This window comes from Zosterops lateralis (genome assembly GCF_965231275.1).
Source record: "Zosterops lateralis genome assembly, chromosome: 2".
NCBI classification, from domain to species: Eukaryota; Metazoa; Chordata; class Aves; order Passeriformes; family Zosteropidae; genus Zosterops; species Zosterops lateralis.
Window position 1 is genome coordinate 4,865,868 of NC_139763.1, and position 20,585 is coordinate 4,886,452.

Sequence of the window (20,585 nt, forward strand, 5' to 3'; positions counted from 1 at the left end):
ACCAGTTGTAAATCTGATTTTTCTGATTTGTCTTCTAGGCCATTCACTCCTTCTCATTCCCTCCCCCCAAATAGTTGCTGAAAGATTAAGATCCCCATTTTCCAATTTCAGCATTCTAACAAGAGATACATTTTTCTTGTTTACCATTCACAGACCTGTTTTAAAGTAGATCCTTAATGCTTTAAAAATTACCTGTAGGGTGAAAATACTTGCAGTGCCATGAGGAGAAGAACTGGAGCCAGAACTTTACCTGTGCCAATAGTCCCTGAATTTTACTGTGTGCCAAGAACTCCTTTGTGTATTTGACTGTGTTCCCTGGACTTCTTTCACTTCTCACTTGGAAATATTCCCTTCTCCTGTGTATTCTCCTTTTTCTCTGCCCTTGGGAAATACAGGGATGGAGTGGAGAAACAAAAATCAGCTGTTCCTTAAGCAGGTGACAGCTCCTTCCATGACATTTTTTGTCCCCAAAACAATTCTAACTGAGCAAATGAGTTTGCTCTGATTTTAGAGCAATGTGTATTTAGGCAAAACACTTGAATAAATGACATTGTTTGTAACAATCCTCACATCCCATCCCTCGTGGATGAGGGAAATTTTCACAGAGTCAAGTCAAACCTGCAAAGGGCATTTTTATTCCTGTGTTTTCAGAGAGGGGTTATAGAGCTGAATGTTTAAAAGGCTGTGTTTGCAGAATGCTTGTCCTTTGGAAATTCTGTGGTTAAAAAAAAAGGGAGTTGAGAATGTTGAAGAGGTAATAAAAAAACCCAACAATTTCTGCATAGCACAAAGGTGTGGATTACTGCAATATGTGCTGGGGAAAATTGCTTTGGTAGCCAATACTCTGTGTGTGCATAAACTACACAAAGTCAGTGTTTAAGACTTACCTGAAACAGGCAGTTCACTTTTTTAATTGCAAATTTTATATATAAGATGCAGAGATCTTTTAAGGCTTTTAACACTACATTAACTGTTATTTGATAGTTCTTCAGGAAGTGTGGAAAGGATTTCACCTGTAAGGAAATTATTCAAATTTACAGAGGCATTTCTTCACCTGCTGTTTTGTTTTGTTTTTATTAAACACTGTTTTTAACATTGACTGAAAAGAAAATGGGATCAAAACTTTGAAAAAAAAGGGGGTATAGTCTTTCTAATTCAATCTTCAGGTTATTTTAGGATCTCTATCCCACTCACTCTCAAGCCTCATTACTCAATTTTCCAAAAAATTGATACTTTGTACTTTCAGGTCTTGCCACTTTCAGATAAACACTATGTAAAAAAATCAGATTTTATGCTGCGCAAAATAAACTATTAATTCTTTCAACCTATCCTGCGTGCCTTTTTAAATCCAAACTTCAAAGCTGATCAATTATATCTGTCCAAATTCCTCCTGTGACTCTCAGTTCCAGCTCCTGGCTGCAGCCCTGGGGGGAAAGCAGAGGAGGAGACAGCCAACTTTAGCTCCAAGGTGATATATAGATATAGATATAGATAGATAGACAGACAGATAGATAGATAGTTTTTTTGGGTTTTTTTGTTTTTTTTTTTTGGTTTTTTTTTTTTTTTTTTTTTGTTTTTTTTTTTTTTTTTTTTTTTTGTCCCCACTGCTTATTCCCAAATAACAGCTATTCCTGCGTCCAGTTTTCATTTCAGTCTATGGGGCAGAATGGAGCGGAGGCAGCAAGAAGGTGAAGCTGCTGATGGTTTGGGTTGGGGTCACTCTCAGAGCTGCTCCTGCCCCGGGATGAGGATGGGGAAGGGACACAAATCCCTGTCCCTGTCCTCAATCCCTGCTCCGCGCTCTTTCCTCGCCAGGTGGAGCCCAAGGGGCGTTTTCCAACTCTTGGAGCCCTTTCAGCACTTCCTGGGTTTTGTTTTCTTTTTTTTTTCCCAAATTCCCTTAAAAGTTACTTTCATTTTCTTTTCTCAATATCCGACCTCAAAGACCTTAAGGTCTTCTGATCGTTTCTCGTCTCCCTCTTCCCTCCACCTAAACGCCTCTTTAAAAACTCCATTATTTTAAACCCATTATTAAGTCCATTATTTTGAGATTTTAAAGGCAGCACGGTGTATTTATTGTGTGTGTTGCACATTTAGGGCATTAGCCAAGTAAGATGGAGTGGCACCAACTGTTTAATAATTTTTTTTCCTTCAAAGCTGGCAGGTTTTGTTTATTTCCATCCTGATGTTCAGTGAAGCTTCTCCAATGCTGCCACAGGTGTCCCACAGAAGTTGTGGATGCTGCATCCCTTTAAGTGTTCAGATGTTGGATGGAGCCCCCAGTGACCTGTTCTAGTGAAAGGTGACCCTGCCCATGGCTGGGGGCTGGAACTGGATGATCTTTAAGGTCCATTCCAAACCATTCCATGATCCCATTATTACACACCTCTGCTCACAGCTTTTCATTCTTTTTCTCGAGCTTAAACTTCTCTTATTTCTCTTGGAATTACCATCGTCTTCAGAGCACGCTCCAGACTTAAAATTGTTTATTCACACTTCTCTTGCTCATCTTTGCCCATGAAAATTGACCTGCTTAGACAAAACACCTTTTAAGTTTGTGTGTGAAGCACAAAAGTAAGAATTTATTGGAAGACTATGGCTTTTTTTTTGATAATGACAGTGAAGTGTGCACAAAATACGTGAAGGTTGGCGGTGCAAGTGCTCTGCGCAATTTTCCAGTACAATGTGTAATTCTCATGGCCACTTAAACAGTAAACATTTGCTGTTCTCCCCTCTCTCCACCAAAACAAACTCTTTAAAAATAAATGGCTTGTGGTTTGGTTTTTGTTGGTTTTTTTTTTTTTTTTTTTCCTTCTAGAGGCTGACAAGTACCACTTGCCTATACCTTGACTCATCATTTGTTTGCCCAGGGAATTCAATAGCCTTTCTTGAGGAATACAAGTTATTGTAAAGAATACAGGGATCTGTGCTGCCAGTGCCTACACAAATATTAGAGTATTGGATTTTTATAGCTGTTAGCCAGATGAGACTGCTTTCTATGAATAGACAATGTATTGTGATTCTTCAAATACATTCTTTTCATGCACCCAGAATTGTTCTGAAGTACTATGAGTAAGAATACTATTTGCTTTTCCCTTGAGTGCTTTTTAATTGTAAATTTAACATTACTTTCAGCTTTCTGTATTCTTATTGAATGAATTTTTTTTTTATATCATTGAACAACTTGAACATTCTCTAGGCTGGTGGTTTATACTGATTTTTTTTTAACTGCTGATTTATTTTTGACTGCTGACATATCCATCTTCTATCTAGATGAAGTGCAGTTAAATATATTTTCCATATGTTTCTCTGGATTAACAAAGCAGAAGAAAACCACAAAAATGAACCCCACCTGTGTATTGTTTAGCAGACCAGCAATGCCCCAGACTCACAAGCTGTACAGGTTTTCCAGCTTATCAGCTGAAAGTCATCAATGCTTCCTTTTTCCCTTTAAATGATCCATTAAATATGATCCATCCCTTAAATGATCCATTGTTGCATATCTTGGGGAAAATGGCTTTACCCTTTATATCCACAAAAAGAAGCATCTAAAAGTTCTCATCTTGTTTTCAGTATTTGCTCCTGGGTTTCATAAGGATAGTCAAGGTATACCAGAAAAAAACCCAAAACCCAAAACCAAAACCAAAACAAAGAAAACAAAACAAAACAAAACAAACAAACAAACAAAAATCAACACTAATTTTATTACAATAGACATTTACATCTCTATTTCTCTATGTTGTCCATCTGCATGTTCTTGTCTGCTCCAAGTCTTAGGTAAAATTAGACACCAGCTGTACATTTTATGTAGGAGGTCTATTTTTCTATTTTTTTTTTTTTTAAGTTCTTGTGAGTTCTACACGCAAAGATTTACTCCAACGTTCTCTCCCTGCCTTGCAAACTCTGCCTCCGTTTTAAATCATTAAATTCTTTGAACTCATCCTGGCAGGATTGAAAATCCACTGCTGGCCATTTGTGGACAAGCAGAAAACATGTAAATTGAATTTTTATGAGGGCTGGAATGACACTTTTGCTCATTTGTTAGTCAAGTGAGGTGGATGCAGAAAATCTCTCTCTGTGGGTGCCACGGTTCAAAGGGCAAGCAGGAACTTGCTGGTGCAGTTTTAACTGTGTTAGACCATGAACTTCCTCTGCTGACCAGGTTTTGTGGTGATAAGACAAGAATAAGACCCTGTAGGTGCATTCACCTGCTCCAATTCAGTGCCATTTGTTTCCTGAGTCGATTTCCTGTCCTGCTGATCACCAAAGGGTGTTAGAGCCTCACAGGAACTGAGAGTGCAGAATAATATTCTGTGAGTTTTTCTCTAAGCTTTCGAGTTACAGAAAGAATATTTGCAGGATGAAATCAGAAATGATCCTTCAGAAGGGTTCTGCTCCCCACACCTTGGATTCATCACTAAAGAAGGAAGTGTCACTTGGGTTTTCTGCAGATACAAAACTGAGATACCTGAAGTAAAACATTTTAGAGTTTCCTCCTTGTTAAGCACTTAAAATCCCCTCAGCCACTGGATCCCTGGGATTTAGCAGGCCAGCAAATGAGCATTTGTAGCAAATCCCTGGGTGTAGTTCCACATAGTTTAGGCAGTAATGAAAAGTAACCTGCTACACTTCTCTTGTGGGTAAAAGCAGGTAAAATTTCGTTTTTCCCAATAGACACTGATGGCCAGTGGTTTTTTCACTGTATTGAGGTGGTGACAAAGTCCCTAAGGGCTTAAAATTTTTCCCTATGGAATCTGTGACCCACCACTACTCCTAAAATAAATTTATTTCAAAATTAAATTATCCCAAGCCCTACTTAATATTCCTTGCTTTAATGAAAATAGAGGAAATTTTCATTTAGTTACCACACAGTGGTTTGGGTTTCGAGCTGGATTATTGTTACTTTACGGGCTAGAAGTGCATCTTCCAACAGTTTCAATAATTTATTAACAGAGGCATCATTTTCTGATGTGCCAGCTTGCAGGATAACACTTTCTGCAGAAATAATTGCATATTTTTAAAAAGTATGCCAGACTAATTTTGTCCTTAACTTCCTCTTGCCATCTCATAACTCTTTTTCCTTTCTGTCCAATGCTTCTCATTCCTTAAGTTTATTCGTCCCCTGTTACCTCTTTAATTATTCACACACCCTGGTTTTATGGGACATTGCTTTTTCATTTGCAAGCTCCTGTAGATTTGAAAATAACCAGCAGCAATTACTCCCTTAGGTTTTATCTGCAATTTACATGGTATTATAATAAACCACTTGCAGAAAAGGACAAGAAACACCTCCCCTCCAGGGACTGGAAACATTTACAGCTTTCAGGATTGTCCTGAGAGGAATGCAAAAGCCCCACTCTGGCTGAAGTTCCTACCTGAGCCCTCCTGCAGGATTTTATTGATATGTTTGCTCAGCTAAACATAATTCCTGTGCATCATTAGAGGCAGAAGGAATGGAAGAGCTCAGTGGAAACTAAATCTGAGAGGTTTTATGGGCAACTGCAGAATCACAAGTGTAGTTTGAGTGATTTTCTAAATGAAAATTAGTGACCCAGGCACCCCAGCAGGGAGGAAACCTCCAGGTGATGGTGCACAACACAAGAAGAGATGAACCAAGGGCTGGCTGGAGCTTGTGGTGGAAATTGTGTCATCCCAGTCCTGTGACAAGGGGTGGAAAAAGAAGGATGGATCTCCAATGGAAAAAGCCAATGGGCTGGGTTCGGCAAACTCAAAAATCACTGGTTCACCTGAAGAATGGGTCCAAACTCAAAGAGAATAGGTTTAGATTGGATATCAGGAAGAAACTCTTCACTGTGGGTGCTGCCCCATCCCTGGAAGTGTCCAAAGTATGAGTAACATGATTTAGTTGGGATGTTCCCTGCTCAGATGATCTTTAAGGTCTCTTCCAACCCAAAAGAAAGAAAGAAAAGAAAGAAAGAAAAGGAAGGGAGGGAGAAAGAGAGAGAAAAAGAGAGAGAGAAAGAAAGAGGGAAAGAGGGAAAGAGGGAAAGAGGGAAAGAGGGAAAGAGGGAAAGAGGGAAAGAGGGAAAGAGGGAAAGAGGGAAAGAGGGAAAGAGGGAAAGAGGGAAAGAGGGAAAGAGGGAAAGAGGGAAAGAGGGAAAGAGGGAAAGAGGGAAAGAGGGAAAGAGGGAAAGAGGGAAAGAGGGAAAGAGGGAAAGAGGGAAAGAGGGAAAGAGGGAAAGAGGGAAAGAGGGAAAGAGGGAAAGAGGGAAAGAGGGAAAGAGGGAAAGAGGGAAAGAGGGAAAGAGGGAAAGAGGGAAAGAGGGAAAGAGGGAAAGAGGGAAAGAGGGAAAGAGGGAAAGAGGGAAAGAGGGAAAGAGGGAAAGAGGGAAAGAGGGAAAGAGGGAAAGAGGGAAAGAGGGAAAGAGGGAAAGAGGGAAAGAGGGAAAGAGGGAAAGAGGGAAAGAGGGAAAGAGGGAAAGAGGGAAAGAGGGAAAGAGGGAAAGAGGGAAAGAGGGAAAGAGGGAAAGGAAGGAAAGGAAAGGAAAGGAAAGGAAAGGAAAGGAAAGGAAAGGAAAGGAAAGGAAAGGAAAGGAAAGGAAAGGAAAGGAAAGGAAAGGAAAGGAAAGGAAAGGAAAGGAAAGGAAAGGAAAGGAAAGGAAAGGAAAGGAAAGGAAAGGAAAGGAAAGGAAAGGAAAGGAAAGGAAAGGAAAGGAAAGGAAAGGAAAGGAAAGGAAAGGAAAGGAAAGGAAAGGAAAGGAAAGGAAAGGAAAGGAAAGGAAAGGAAAGGAAAGGAAAGGAAAGGAAAGGAAAGGAAAGGAAAGGAAAGGAAAGGAAAGGAAAGTCCAGCTTTCCGAAGGGGCTGAGGATTGGTGTCTGAGCCCTCCTCCCGTCCCGCCGGCAGCCCGGCGCTCTCTGCGGAGAACAGAAGAACAGTTTAAAGTTATTTAACTTTAACCGGGGCGGTGCGGCGCTGACAGGCGGCCGCTCCCCTTCCCGCTGCCTTCCCGGTGCTGGCAGGGGGAGGCCGGGAGAGGGACCAGGAGGAGAAGGAGGAGGAGGAATAATGAAGCTGAGCCAGCGCTGTGAGTAAGATGCGCCCCGGAGCCGCTCCGGGCGGGATGAGACCCCTCTCGCCAAGGGGAAGGGATGAGAGGAATAATGACGGCTCAACACCAGCTCTTAGTCTGGAATAATTCATGCTCCAGTCTTAAATAGATTCTTTGGGTATTTTTCCTTTTTTCCCCTCTGTTCAAGGCCAGCACCGTGCGGGTGTGTGTGTGTATTACCGAGGTGTGGCTGTGAGGGGGTTTGGAACCAGCTAAACACGGAATGATCCGATACTGGGCTCACATTTAGTGATTTAGTTCCTGCCGAGGGACCAGGGAAATTGGGAGCTGCTGAAAGGTGGGACTGCTGACACAGGAGCCGAGGGAATGGCAGGAAACTCTCCCAGGGGAGGTTGAGGTTGGATATCAGGGGAAGGGTTTTCACTCAGGGGGTGTTTGGGCACTGGAACAGCTCCCCAGGGAAGTGGAAACACTAAACCTGACAGAGCTCAAGAAGGATTTGGACAATGCCCTCAGGCACAGGGTGGGATTGTTGGGGTATCCTGTGCTGGGCCAGGAATTGGATGATCCTTGGACAATTGCATGATCCTTGTGGGTCCCTTTAAACTCGGGATATTCTGTGATTCTGTCATCTTTCCCCTTATGCTCTGCTGTTTATACATCCTGCCACCCTTCCATGCTGACTGTCCTTCCTCCTGGCTTTTCTCTGCCACCTTCCCTGCCTGGCACTGGGAGTATTGCTGTGTCTGTGCCTCATGACAGTGACATTGCTGGAACTCTCAGGGAGCTCCTCTGTGGCAGAAATGGAGTGAGGGAGGCACAGCAAGGCCTCTGCAGCTCCCTGTCCCCACACTGCTCCTGGTGCTGAGCAACCACAGCCATCAGTATCAACAAAAGCAGAGTCTGACTTTCCTGTATGTAGGGCTGGACTTTGTGCTTTATTACTCTTTATTGCTCTCTTGGCTATCTTAACTCTGATTTTATGGCTTTGGTGTTGTGGAGAGGTTTGCACGTGTCTGTGGAGAAACCCCAAAAGTGAATGTGTGAGTGCAGGATAAATAACCTCAGTAAACCTAAGAGAGCCAGCTGGACCCAGCAGTGAGGTCTCTTGGTGCCACCTGAGTCCCAGAAAGCAAAACTGAAAGTTGGTTGACAGTGAAAATATTCTGTGAGGCTTGAGAACCAAGCACAAACTGTGCCAGGAGAGTTGGTAAAGGTATTCCTTGAGCCTTAAAATGCATATTTCAGAAAACATTTAAGAAGCTTGTGTTCTAAGTAAAATACAGAATATCTTACGGAATCACAGAGCTATTTAGGTTGGGAAAAACCTCCAAGATCATCGAATCCAACCTTTGATTGATCACCACCCTGTGAACTGGAGAGTAGCACCGAGTGCCACATTCAGTTGTTTCTTGAACTCCTCCAGGGATGGGCACTCCAAACCTCCCTGGGCACTTCCGAGGCCTGAGCACCCTTTCCATGGGGAAATTCCTGCTGCTGGCCAAGCTGAGCCTCCCCTGGCCCAGCCTGAGGCCGTTCCCTCTCCTCCTGTCCCTGTTCCCTGGGAGCAGAGCCCGACCCCCCCGGCTGTCCCCTCCTGGCAGGGACTTGTGCAGAGCCACAAGGTCCCCCCTGAGCCTCCTTTTCTCCAGGCTCAGCCCCTTCCCAGCTCCCTGAGCCGCTCCTGGGGCTCCAGCCCCTTCCCCAGCTCCATTCTGGACACACTCCAACCCCTCAATGCCTTTCTTATAGTGAGGAGCCCAAAACTGGACACAGGATTTGAGGTGTGGCCTCACCAATGCCCGGTACAGGTGGGTCCTGCTCTTGTGGCCACACAAGTCCTGTTCCAAGCCTCAGTCCATCAACCCAGCCTGCCCAGATCCCCCTGCAGAGCCTTCCTGCCCTCCAGCAGACCCACACTCCCACCCAAGTTCATGTTGTCTGCAAACTGCCTGAGGGTGCCCTCGATCCCCTCACCCAGATCATCGATAAAGACACTGGCCCCAAAATTGATCCTGAGGTCACCACTCATGACTGAACACCAGCTGGGTGTGGCATTGTTACATTTTATCTTCTTTTGCCAGGGTTGGGATTAAATGGACCAGACGGTATTTCTTGTTCAGACTCAGATGTTTGTTGATTCTTATCTATGTTACAGTCTCACAAACCATGAGTTCTACAGCACTTCTAACTGACAAACTAAAAATGGAGTCATATCTGTCTCTCTACAAGGCCTTTTAAGGATAAACTGTCCAGTTAGGAAATGACACCTAAATTATTTTTACTTTTAACCCAATAACCAAACACCCGTGGCCCACAACGTGGACTTTTCTACCCAATTACAAAGACCCAATACAAAGACCCATAAAGAAGAAGATGAAAAAGAAGGACTCAGCCTACGCCCTAAAACCTCCATCTTGCTTTATATATATTACTATATTCAAAAAACTTAAAGTCTAAGTTTTCCTCCATGTGATGTCACACACTTCTGTTGAACTCCACACCCACAATCCCAGTGCTGTCACTCAATTTTGGAAGCCTTTCCCATGGCCTCAGGTCAAATGCAGTGTTTTCTTGGGGGTCAATGTCTGTCAGCACAGAAAGTCTGAAATTCTCAGTGCCCAGGATTCCAACATGGCACCATTCCCCACCACCCTCTGGGCTTGGCCACGCAGACAATTCTTAACCCAGGGAAGATGCTCCTGTCCAGGCCCAGGGCTGCAGCTTTTCCAGGAGATGCTGTGGGAGGTGGTGTCAAAGGCTTTGCTGAAGTCCAGGGACTCACAACCACAGCCTTCCCCACACCCCCCAGGGGGGTCACCTGGTCATAAAAGGAGATCAGGTTGGTCAGGCAGTCAGACATTTGTACTTTCTCTTCTATTTAAGTAAAATGCTGCATTGTTGAGTCTATTTTGCAGCAGAGTTGCTCCATAATAGTGATGAAAAATATTGCAAATACATTGTAAAGGCAAACCTGCCAAGCCAACTGTGGAGTGAGCAAAACAAAACCTGACTGGTGCTCTCATAGATCTTTGCAATCCACAACACCCCATCCCCTCCCCAAAAATAGTCATTGAGAGCTCTCTGTAAAATTGTCATTTTCACTTCATTCTTCCTGGGTTTTGTCTTTGAAGCTTGTGACTTGGCTTCTTTTACAAATTAAATATATTTTGCCTATAAATCTGGTAATTTTTTTAATATTTAAGAAAAATGAAGATTGGTGTCATTTTTCTTGGTTGCAGCAACTTCTTGATTTGTGGACTTTGTCAGTGTTTGTGCTCACATCACTGCACAAATGAAGTGCCAGAGTAATTTCAGTATTATTTTAGTGTGGGTTTGCACCACTACTCATGATGGAGTGAGAGATTTCTGAGATTTCTCATGGGTAATACTTAAAGAAATTTATAATATCTGAAGATCCATTATATTACTTTCTCAATCCTTTGATGAAAACACAGCAAGTTTCTCACAATATTTTCCCTGCAGTCACTCAGATGTTTCTGCAATGTTTCATTGGGCTTTTTTATTTTTAAAGGTGGGAGAATGCAGGAGTAACCATGTGGACAAACACAAATAGGGAGTAGCTAGAGAGGAAAAATCTAATCTTTTGTGGATTATCAACAGAACTTGAGCCAATAAAGGCAGCTTTTATGGGAAAAAAAAATCAAAGTTCCTTCTGGCACAAATAAGCAGAAGTAAAGGCTCAGGAATGCCTGTGTTGGACCAGTGTGTTCATTTTAGAGAATTTTTCAGAATTTGGATGCAGACCAATTGGGCAGAATTCACAGGAGTGACAGAACTTGCAAAACAGGACTTGATGACGACAAGTGAAAAATTTGGCCTTATTCTAGAGAAAGGGAAGGGCAGAAATCTTAATGTTTATAAAAGGCAGTTCCAAGAAGGAAAGGAAAGAAATATCTTATGACTGTAAACTGTTATAAGGAAGATTCAGACCAGACAATAAAAGATATTTTCTAGGTGGTTGGCAAAGTAAACATACTGCACATTTTTGGACATTGATACCGTTCAACTCAGTTTTCAGGACTATCAAGTGAACAATTTTCTTGTTTTCCACTTTAACAGGCCCATGTTTTCAAGGATGGTTCTTTGCCCATCAGGAAGTGAGTCATGCCTCTAAAACAGCCTGTTCCACTAGTGCAGGGAGATAGTTCCTCATTTAGCATCATAAATTAGGCGGTGTGTTTCATCAGGACAGCCTGTTAGCACTTCTGGTGTTGAGGAAAAGCAGATATTCCATATGAGGAGGAAGCTTTTCACACCAAGGCTGGTAAAACACTGGCACAGGTTATCCAGGGAGGAGGTGGCTGCTCCATCCCTGGAAATAAGGTCAGGTTGGACAAAGCTCTGAGCAACCTGATACAGTTGAAGATTTCCCTGGAGGTCAAATAGATTAACTTTGAGGGTCCTTTCATTAATTTGTGATTCTTTGAATGCAGTCAGAGCTCATTGTGTGAAAGGGATTGTTGGGGCCTTCTGCTGTTTTAACCCAGCACATTGAACAGGTGGGTGCAGAGAATTCCCTGTTTGGTCAGCGATTCCTGGAGTGTTTTGCATGTCTCAAAAAATCAATAGTAACTCCAAAACACCTCTGGAGCACCCGGTACTTACTTTTCAGAGTCAAAATCCTACTAGGGTTGAGTGAAACTTGGTGTTTCTTCAAGGTATTATGGGTGTGGATTGAAGGGAGTGTCGGGGGGAATTTTCTATTTGAAGATCAAGTTTTAGAAACAAAAGGAGTTGCCCTAGATAGAAAAGCAACAAATACTCTATTGCCACATCTCTGAAGGCTGTGGTTAGCACAGTGAATCAGACAAAAAACAGCCAGCTTGGGTAGCGATGCCAGAAAAAAATGACAAGATTTTTTTGTGTTGCTATGAAAACATTTTTATGTCTTTGTGGGTTGATTGTTTTTTTTTTTCCTTTTTATTTTCCTCTTCACAGCTATTGTGAGATTATTTGCATTCCTGTTGCTATCCCTGGCTGCTTGGTATTTGGGATACTTTGTTGCTGCTCATGTACCCCAAAGCACAGTATCTATTGCTGCACTTCAACAGATCGGGAAGAAACCAGTGTTGAGGGGTGTGTAATTCTATTTATTTCCTTTTTTTTTTTTTTTTTTCTTATACTGTATCTGATATTGTGTATTTGTGTGCCAAATGACAAATGGCTTGTTAGCTAAGAAATTATTTGCTGTGTGCTATTATAAGAATGAAGTTGACTGTAAAGTTAATTAAAGCAAAGCTAAAGCTTTTCTTAGACACTGTTTTTGAAGAAACATGATGTCAGCCTATTTTTGCACGTGTACAAAGTAATTAATTGAACACTGATGTAAGAACACCTTATTTGTTTGCTGGCCTAAAAGTGCAAAGCTGCAGCTTTGCTTCTCTCACATGTATTTTATATTTATAATAGTTGAACCACTAACTAAACTTTGTGAGTAAATTCTCATTATTCTTTAGCTCTATTCTGACCAGGTGCTTTAATATGTATATTTTTGTCATTCTATGACTAAATTATTGTGCAAAAATAAGAACAATAACTATTCACTTCAAGCTGTAGGAAACCTTCATCAGTGTAGCCCTTCATGTGGAAGAGCAGATAATAATTAATTATTTTTAATTATACCTCTTTGGAAATCAGTGAGAACTTCCAGCCCAAACAAACCTGTGATGAAGTCGCCACGACCCCAGAGATTCTGTGTTCAGATGTTTGAGTTCAGCACATTGATTTTAGAGGATTCATCCTGTGTAGAAATAATTGTTCATGCAGCATCCAATAAAATGTTCTTCCATCTTTGCTGTTGCAGCCCCAGCCCCCAAAAGGCAGAAGTGTGACCACTGGTCCCCCTGCCCGCCGGGGAACTTCGCCTATCGCATCCTCAGCGGTGGTGGCAAAGAGAGGAGAGCTAAAATTTGCTTTGAGGATGAGCAGTGAGTAAAGTACTCTTAACTTTACACCTTAGCAAGTGCTTTATACTGTGAGCCAAAGGTGTTTGGGTTTGATTCAGCAGCAACTGAGTTCCTACCAGGTGGAAAACTCAAGAATTTATCTGACACTAACTCTTCTTCTGTCTTTTTTTTTTTTTTTTTTTTTTTTTTTTTAATATAATCCCCAGTGATTTTATTTGTTCTTCTACACAAGCTGCAGATGACTGTTAGTTTTCAGTAGGATTTTTAATTTTCATGATGCAGGATAGCCAATTTACAGAATGTTGACTGCTCAGCACCTTCTGAAAGTCAGGTTCTTTCGTGGCTTTTCAAACTGGACAGGTGAAATAACTTCAAAACCTTGCAGTGACCTTTCCTGGAGACATAATCCACAGAGAGTACAGCCATAAAACCACTTTATCTTGTTTGCTTTGTGTTTTTTGGTTTTTTTTTTTTTTTCTCCTTTATCTTTCTGGCTGCACTGTTACAAAATATTTTCTTGATCTGGTTCATTTTGAAAGAGCCATTGTTGAAGGAAACTGATACACTGTGCAAGATTTTAAGCTCTGGTTTACAATAGAGTTTTGAATTAAATAACTGAAGAAAACATAAATATCAGAAAATTACTTAGCACTGGTAGACATAACTTTGCAGCAAAGCTGCTGGACAGATGAATTTTACTGATATTGTATTTATTTCAATTCCAGGTTTCTAAGCGTATATGGAAGTGGTATAAACATTGTCATTGTGAATTGTAAGTAAGAGAAAATAATATTAGAGAGACACATATTTTTGTGCTGCATTAAATTACCAGTGTTCTTGGGGGGCTTGCATATTTTGTTTTGTGGGTTTTTTTACCAGCTAGTATGGAAGGGAAAGGGAAATATTGCAAACTTGATTCACGTCAATGTAAGAAAAACAAATCTGTGTGATAAAAACAGTCTTCTGGGTAAACAAAAGAAACAGAATCAATATAGGAGAGCAGAATAGAAAAATGTGCACATAGATATGGTGTAAGTGTATTTCATTAGACAAAAGACTTGTGGCACAGCAAGAATATCTGTGATCTCCAGCAGTAGGACTCAACTTGCAGCTTCAGTCCTTGATAAAATATATCTGCTGCTCCACTGATAAGGGGGGAGCAGGAACTGAGAGCTGCAGTTCTGCCTCAAGGTGTAGCCGTGGTACAAATCCCTTTTCCAGGCTTGTTCAGGGTACAGAAAGACAAGCTCAAATTTTATTTCATATTAAACTGCCATTTTCTTATAGTGAAAGCCACTGGAAGCAGGAAGTGTGCTTTATTCTAGGTTTGGAGGCAACTAAATCCTAAATTTTGATTTAGATGAATGGTAATGGTGATGAAGTGCACTGTATTCAATATCGGGTCCAGGGAAAAAGGAATGCCTAAATCTTGTGAGGGAGGGTGGAAAAAGGGAGTTCACAGGCACTGTCAAGCTGGCTTTGATCACAAAACACTTCTGCTAGAATTTTTTATTTTTTTTTGTCTCACTATTGCTAAGCAAGATCTTGACTTTGTCTAAACTTGTATGACTTTCCTGAAGGTTAAATTAACCACTGAAAAGAATCTGTTCCAAATTTTTCCCCAGTTAACCACTGCATTTTTTTTCCCCAACAAACACAAAATCTTTACTGGATATAAAATATAAAAGTGAGTTAAAAATGAGAGTAAGAGGAGAAATCCTCATCTTGAATGCACAAGCAAGGTGGTGGCAAAGAGGAGCAGGTAAATCTGCCCATTATCCTGCACCACTCTGTAGCAAAACGTATTTTTTTAACATGTCCATTATTTAGATTATGCAATATAATGACTGTTCTCAATAAGTGCCTTTATTATTAAAGGTTGAACATCTCAAACCCTGCACAGAAAAGGATTAAGCTCATTCAAATAGTCTTAGGCTTAACTAATTTTCCTATGTATGACTGTGACCTAGTATAGTATATATAGATATAAAAATATGGAAGCACACACCAAAAAAAAAATTTTTGTCTTTAAAATAAGAAGTAATAAAAAAAATTTTAGTCACATTTGATGATTCGGAGACTACACGAAACAAAATATTCTCTCCAAATCTTCAACTTATTTCATATTTCTTCCAAATTAAGAACTGAAACAAAAGAAGCCAAATAATACACAAAATTAGGGATTCCTAGCTTTAGCTGAAAATGTTTTGTTTGCCTATTGAATAAAATAATATTGACTCATATTTAGACCTTTTTTTTTTTAATTACAGATAAAACAGGAGAATTCATTTCGGCAAAATTTTTTGAAATGTGGTCAGAAGGTAAGGAAAAGAGTTCAACAGAGCTTTTGTTAGTCTTTCAGCATTAAAAAAAGACAGATTCACAAAATTATCCTCCTCTTTCCTGTTTGACTTTGTATTCTCCACAGGGACAGCTAGAAACAAACACCTGCTGTCTTTGTAAAATATGTTCTGGCCAGATATGATGACAAATTTTGCCTGAAAAGCTGAATTTCCCCTGTTGGTTGAAACAGCTGATTATCTTTTCTTTTTCTTTTCTTTTCTTTTTTCTTTTTCTTTTCCTTTTCCTTTTTCTTTATTTTCTTTTTTTTTTTTTTTTTTTTTAATTACCTTGTTCTTGTCACTTTTTTTTGTCTTTTTTTTTTTTTTTTTTTGGATCTCCATTATTTCAGTCTGGTAGGAATGGCATATTACCAGATATGCCATCCAGATAACTTCACTCAGCAAAATTCCTTTTCCTGACCTACCTTGTTCTATTTTAGTTATAAAATCATCGTAGTTATAAAATCACAATAGGAAATTTGCTAATCTGTCTCTTAACATCCTTCCACATAGCTGGAAGGTTGATCAACTTTAAGAAGAGCTTTTAACACTTTTTCTGAACTTTGAATGGTAAGTTTCCTCACCTGTTAGTGAGGAGAACCAGAATGCTCCGAGGCACTGGGAGGTGATTCCCTCACCCTTAAAAATGCTCATGACAAGTGGGTGCAAGAGCAGGAATGTGATGTGTGTGCCATGAATAACCAGCTGTGTGATTGACTCCACAGACCACTCAAAGCAGATGATGGATTTCATCAGGAATGCACCACAAGGGACCCTCGTTCTGATGGCCACGCAGGATGACGGGAGCACCAGGTGGGAGGTTGTTGGGAAAGATGGGACAGGAAGGGCTTGTGGATATGGTTGCCTAGTAAGAAATACTGGAGATGTAAAACCTGTGAGTGAAACAGAAATGAAGGGCAGCTTTGAGATGTGATCATGGCAGGCAGGAAGATGGTGATGAGCTGGAGATGGGTTGAAGGACAGAAAACAAAAGGACCCAAGAATGTAGCCCCTCTCCACTCTGCCAAGGCATCAGGAAAAAGGTAGATAAGAAAAGTAGTCTTTAGAGTTTAGAATATAGGATGATATGGTAATATAGTAGTTCTCATAGGCTGCATGCAAAGTTTGTAGGTTTTGTATCTCGCGTTGGTTGGTCACTGTATATTAGAATATTCACCACAAAAGGAGATATAATGTATTGTAATAAGGTCCTTGCTCTCTCTCTTACCTCTCTTACCCCTCTTAGCTCTTTTACCTCCCTTACCTCACACTCTCTCTCTCTCCCTCTCTCTTTGGGGCTTCCCTCCAGCCCAGGCTGGTGGCTGAAGGCAAAGCCCTTTTTACCCACAACCCTTGCAATAAAACCACGTGTTTCTAGAATATCTCAGGTCTGCAGAGTTCCTTCTCCCTGCCATTCATGGATGCACCTGTGCAGAGTAGTGAAAAGCTGGGAAATTACTGTTCCGAATTTGTGTAAAGGAATGGTAAAATCCATTCTACACTCAGACCTCTTCTCTTAATTGTTGCCTAGAAGTTTTAATTCCATGTCTTTTCCATGATTGCACATATCTGAGTGTTGGTGCTCCCTAGGATGGGTAGATATGATATTGTTTAAAAGCACCCCAAAGGGCACTTCTGTTGCCTCTAGTTCACAACCTTCTTTACTCTGAAATGTTATTTACCTCCAATTTTGATGTCTCTAGTTTGCATTCCTTCTAACATCATAATCTGATGTTTCAGGTGCTTTTGAATCTTTGAATCAGTTTGAATCAGTTGAATCAATTTTTTGAATCAGTTTTTAGCTGAGTTCATGATATGGTAATTAACCAGGAAAAGACTTAATCCATAACATGGTAATCATCCAAAGAAAATACTTTAACACCCTTGTCCTTATTTAGGAAGGACTGAAGCACCAGACAATATTTGAGATACATTTTTCTTTCTGCTATGCTGTTACAAACAGGTTGTATTAACATCAGGAACCTACTGAGAAGGAAAAAATAATTATAAATTCAATTCTCTCTGTGAATTCAATGTCATGCTACTACCACAGCTCTCAGGACTATTTAAATCTCATTTTTGCTTCTCCAGGTTTAATGCTGAATGTAAAGCACGGATCAGCCGTGATCTTTTTCATCATTTTTTACATCCTGAAATTTAAGAGTGATTTTTTCACTCTATTTTCCTAGGTTGAAAAATGACGCCAAAAAATTAGTAGAAGAACTGGGAAGTAAAGAAATCAAGAATATACAGTTCAGATCAAGTTGGGTTTTTATAGCTGCCAAAGGCTTCCAGCTGCCAAATAACATCCAAAGAGAAAAGGTCAGATTTGTTTTATTTTCACTTTATATTTGCCTGTATATGAAAACCCAGAACTTTGGGAATAACTTGCCCACAGGTTGCAGGAGGACTAAAGGTACTGTTTGTCACAGAGATTTCTGTTTGCATCTGTGCCCTTGCTGTGTTCAGTTTCTGGATGTGGGCCTGATATTTCTGAGTCTGAGAGATTTTAGCCTGCTGGCAGCTGCTAACTTTGTCCCAAGGAAAAATTTCTCAAGAAAGTTTCTTCCCAAAACAATCTCGGCAAACAACTATCCTTTCTCAAAACAATCTTTCTCCAGGTGGTGTTTTGCCGTTTCTCTGGTTTAACCAGTGGGATTAGAAAGGTGTCATTCCTATTCACCAATCATGTTAAGTCTGTATCAGAACACCTTAAAAAAGTAGTAAGAACTAGAAAATAAAGCCTTCTTTTTCTATGCTCTTTGCCTTCTGAAATATTTGGAGGCTTTCTTTTGTGCCCTACAGCGACATCTGTAAGGCCAGTTGTGCTCATCTGTGTGGCTGAGCCAGACAGAAATGAGCAAACCTGACACAGAGTTCAGACCCCTTGACGATGCTGATTCCCTCCAGAGCCATGTCAGACTTCCACAGTGGGGCTCTTTTCCCACAATATCACCAGATCACAGGATGGGTCAGGCTGGCAGAGACCATGGTGGCTCTTCTGGTGTCACCTCCCTGCTCCAGCAGGGCCATCCCAGAGCACAGGGCACAGGGCTGTGTCCAGACAACTCTGGAATATCCCCAGGGAGAGATTCCCCAGCCTCTCTGGGCTCTGCTCAGGGCTGGGCACTGCCCAGGGCACAAGTTGTGCCTCCTGTGCAGGGGAATTGCTGGGCTCAGTCCCTGCCCGTGGCTCTGGGACCATTGCTGGGCCTGGAGCAGAGCCTGGGGCTGCTCTGCCCTCCCTGACACAGGGACACACATGGGGACACACAGGGACACACAGGGACACCCAAGGACACCCAGGGACAGACATGGGGACACCCAGGGACATTGAGGCCCCTCTCCCTGGGGCTCCTCTCCAGGCTGAGCAGCCCCAGCTCCCTCAGCCTTTCCTGGGCACGGAGATGCTCCAGGCCCTTCCTCAGCTCCAGGAGCTCCTGTCCCTGCTGTGCTGAGGAGCCTGGGCTGGACACAGCACCCAGAGGTGCCTCCAGGGCTGGGCGCAGGGGCAGGATCACCCCTGACCTGCTGGGAATTCTCTCTCTGGTCCTCTTTGGTCTCTGCTGGTCAGAGACAACTCATGGTCCACCAGGACCTCCAGCTCCTTCTCCACAGAGCTTTTCCACAGCAGGTCACCCCCAGCTTGTGCTGGTGCAGAATATTTTTGCAATGTTCTTCACATTTCAGGGCTTCTGCTGGACAAAGTTATTTAATTTAGTGTGTATCATGAGAGCCATCTGTGAAATAAATAAAGCACTCTGTGTAAGAGAGAAACTGGCAGAATCTTCACCCATTATGTTAAGCAAGATGTGCAACATTCTCCTCATCTTCCCAGCCCTCCTTCATTACCCTCTCTTCATGTATAAAGTTTGACAAAGTGGCATGTAAATAAAAAAAATGAATTACTGATTTTTTTTATTTATTTGTTTGTTTTACTTTTACAGATAAACCACTCTGACCAGACGAAGAACAGATACAAAGGCTGGCCAGCTGAAATCCAAATAGAAGGCTGTATCCCAAGAAACCTGATGTGAACAAATGCATACCTCATTAATAAAGACTATTCTATATTTTTGTATCTATGACTCTATTCAATTGCCTCCAGAACTCAATAAGCATCTGAACACCAATTGTAAAGCAGGTCAAATGCATAGTTTTTAAACTATCTCTGTGATTTAAACCTCTTTGTGGTTTTACTCTAATCTGAAAACAAATAGGTATTTTGATAAGAGCTGGAAATAAAATAGTCTGGTTTGGAATTGCAATGTTCAGGAAGTCAGTCATAAAATGCCAGGATTTTTGAAAGTGAATTGCATTAATACGTTTAGGGGTTTGGTTTTACTTGTTTCTTTTTAGTATGTCTTTTCTTTTGGTTCCCTTTAAATACTAATACACAAACAGAACTTAGTCTGAATTGTAATATAAAATCACAGCAAATTACTTTGATGACATTTCTTCTGTTCAGAGAAAGTATGGCAAGAGCTGATACATTTGCTGAGCTGATTTTAGTGATGTTGACAACACAGAATAGCAGTGCTTACTTGTAAAGATCCAGTTACTTGAATTATTTTGTCAAATTTAAGCTGCAAATCTACATCATTTAATTATTTTTTCTTCCTGTAAGTTCAGCTTATTTAAAATGTAGTGACTTCATGCAAGTGTAAGTGTTGTTCATGTTAACTATAGAATCAAGCACATAATTTGAAAGAAAGCTGTAGAAATGTTTATTCAGTTTCCCTTTTTCTGAAGCACAGCGAGTGTCTGGACTGGTCTTAAGTGATGTTTGTCCCCTCTGTGGTTCAGAAGTCTCCCATATGGCTGATTCCATAACTGAAGTTGCTTCCTGCAGCATTCCACTGTTATTCTAATTATTCCCCAAACATATGGAATTAACCCAAAAGGACCAAACCAATCACATGGAGAATAACTCATCACTATTCTTTTTATACCATTACATTATGTGTCTGGTGATTGTCCTCACCTACTCTCTCCTCCCTAGACTGAGCCCACCTGGTTTAATCTTTCCTTACATTTTTTTCTCAACATTAAAGCATTAGTTCTGTGGTTCTTGCTTTAAGCCCCCTTTGAAACTTCAAATTAAGGCTTGAAATCTTCAAATCTCCAACTGTGGCTGCCACTTGTAGTCACTGCTGTGTTCCCAGCAGCTTTCTGGTGTTGTGTCTCTCACCAGTCCCTAAAGTTTCCTGCTAGTGGTTTGCAAACTGCTCCATAGCCCAGGGACACTGCCAAGAAACCACTTAAATTATTCTGACTCAATT

The 20,585-nt window shown here is 41.1% G+C and overlaps 1 protein-coding gene across 1 annotated transcript; it reads left to right on the plus strand.

Annotated features, from left to right (window-relative positions):
- The first annotated feature begins 6,855 nt into the window (after positions 1-6,855).
- On the plus strand, positions 6,856-19,364 carry FAM3B (FAM3 metabolism regulating signaling molecule B). The gene is made up of 8 exons (XM_083855832.1): positions 6,856-7,046; positions 11,994-12,131; positions 12,859-12,982; positions 13,687-13,733; positions 15,232-15,282; positions 16,029-16,116; positions 17,493-17,625; positions 19,251-19,364. Exons 1-8 carry the CDS (start codon positions 7,028-7,030, stop codon positions 19,338-19,340), a joined length of 690 nt encoding a protein of 229 aa, XP_083711958.1. The 5' UTR covers positions 6,856-7,027; the 3' UTR covers positions 19,341-19,364.
- Positions 19,365-20,585: the final 1,221 nt, after the last annotated feature.

Excerpts from the sequence above, each read along its gene's own strand:
- FAM3B (XM_083855832.1), top strand. Across the intron at positions 12,983-13,686 it reads ATTTGCTTTGAGGATGAGCA|GTTTCTAAGCGTATATGGAA; the intron begins GTGAGTAAAGTA and ends TTTCAATTCCAG. Across the intron at positions 16,117-17,492 it reads CAGGATGACGGGAGCACCAG|GTTGAAAAATGACGCCAAAA; the intron begins GTGGGAGGTTGT and ends CTATTTTCCTAG.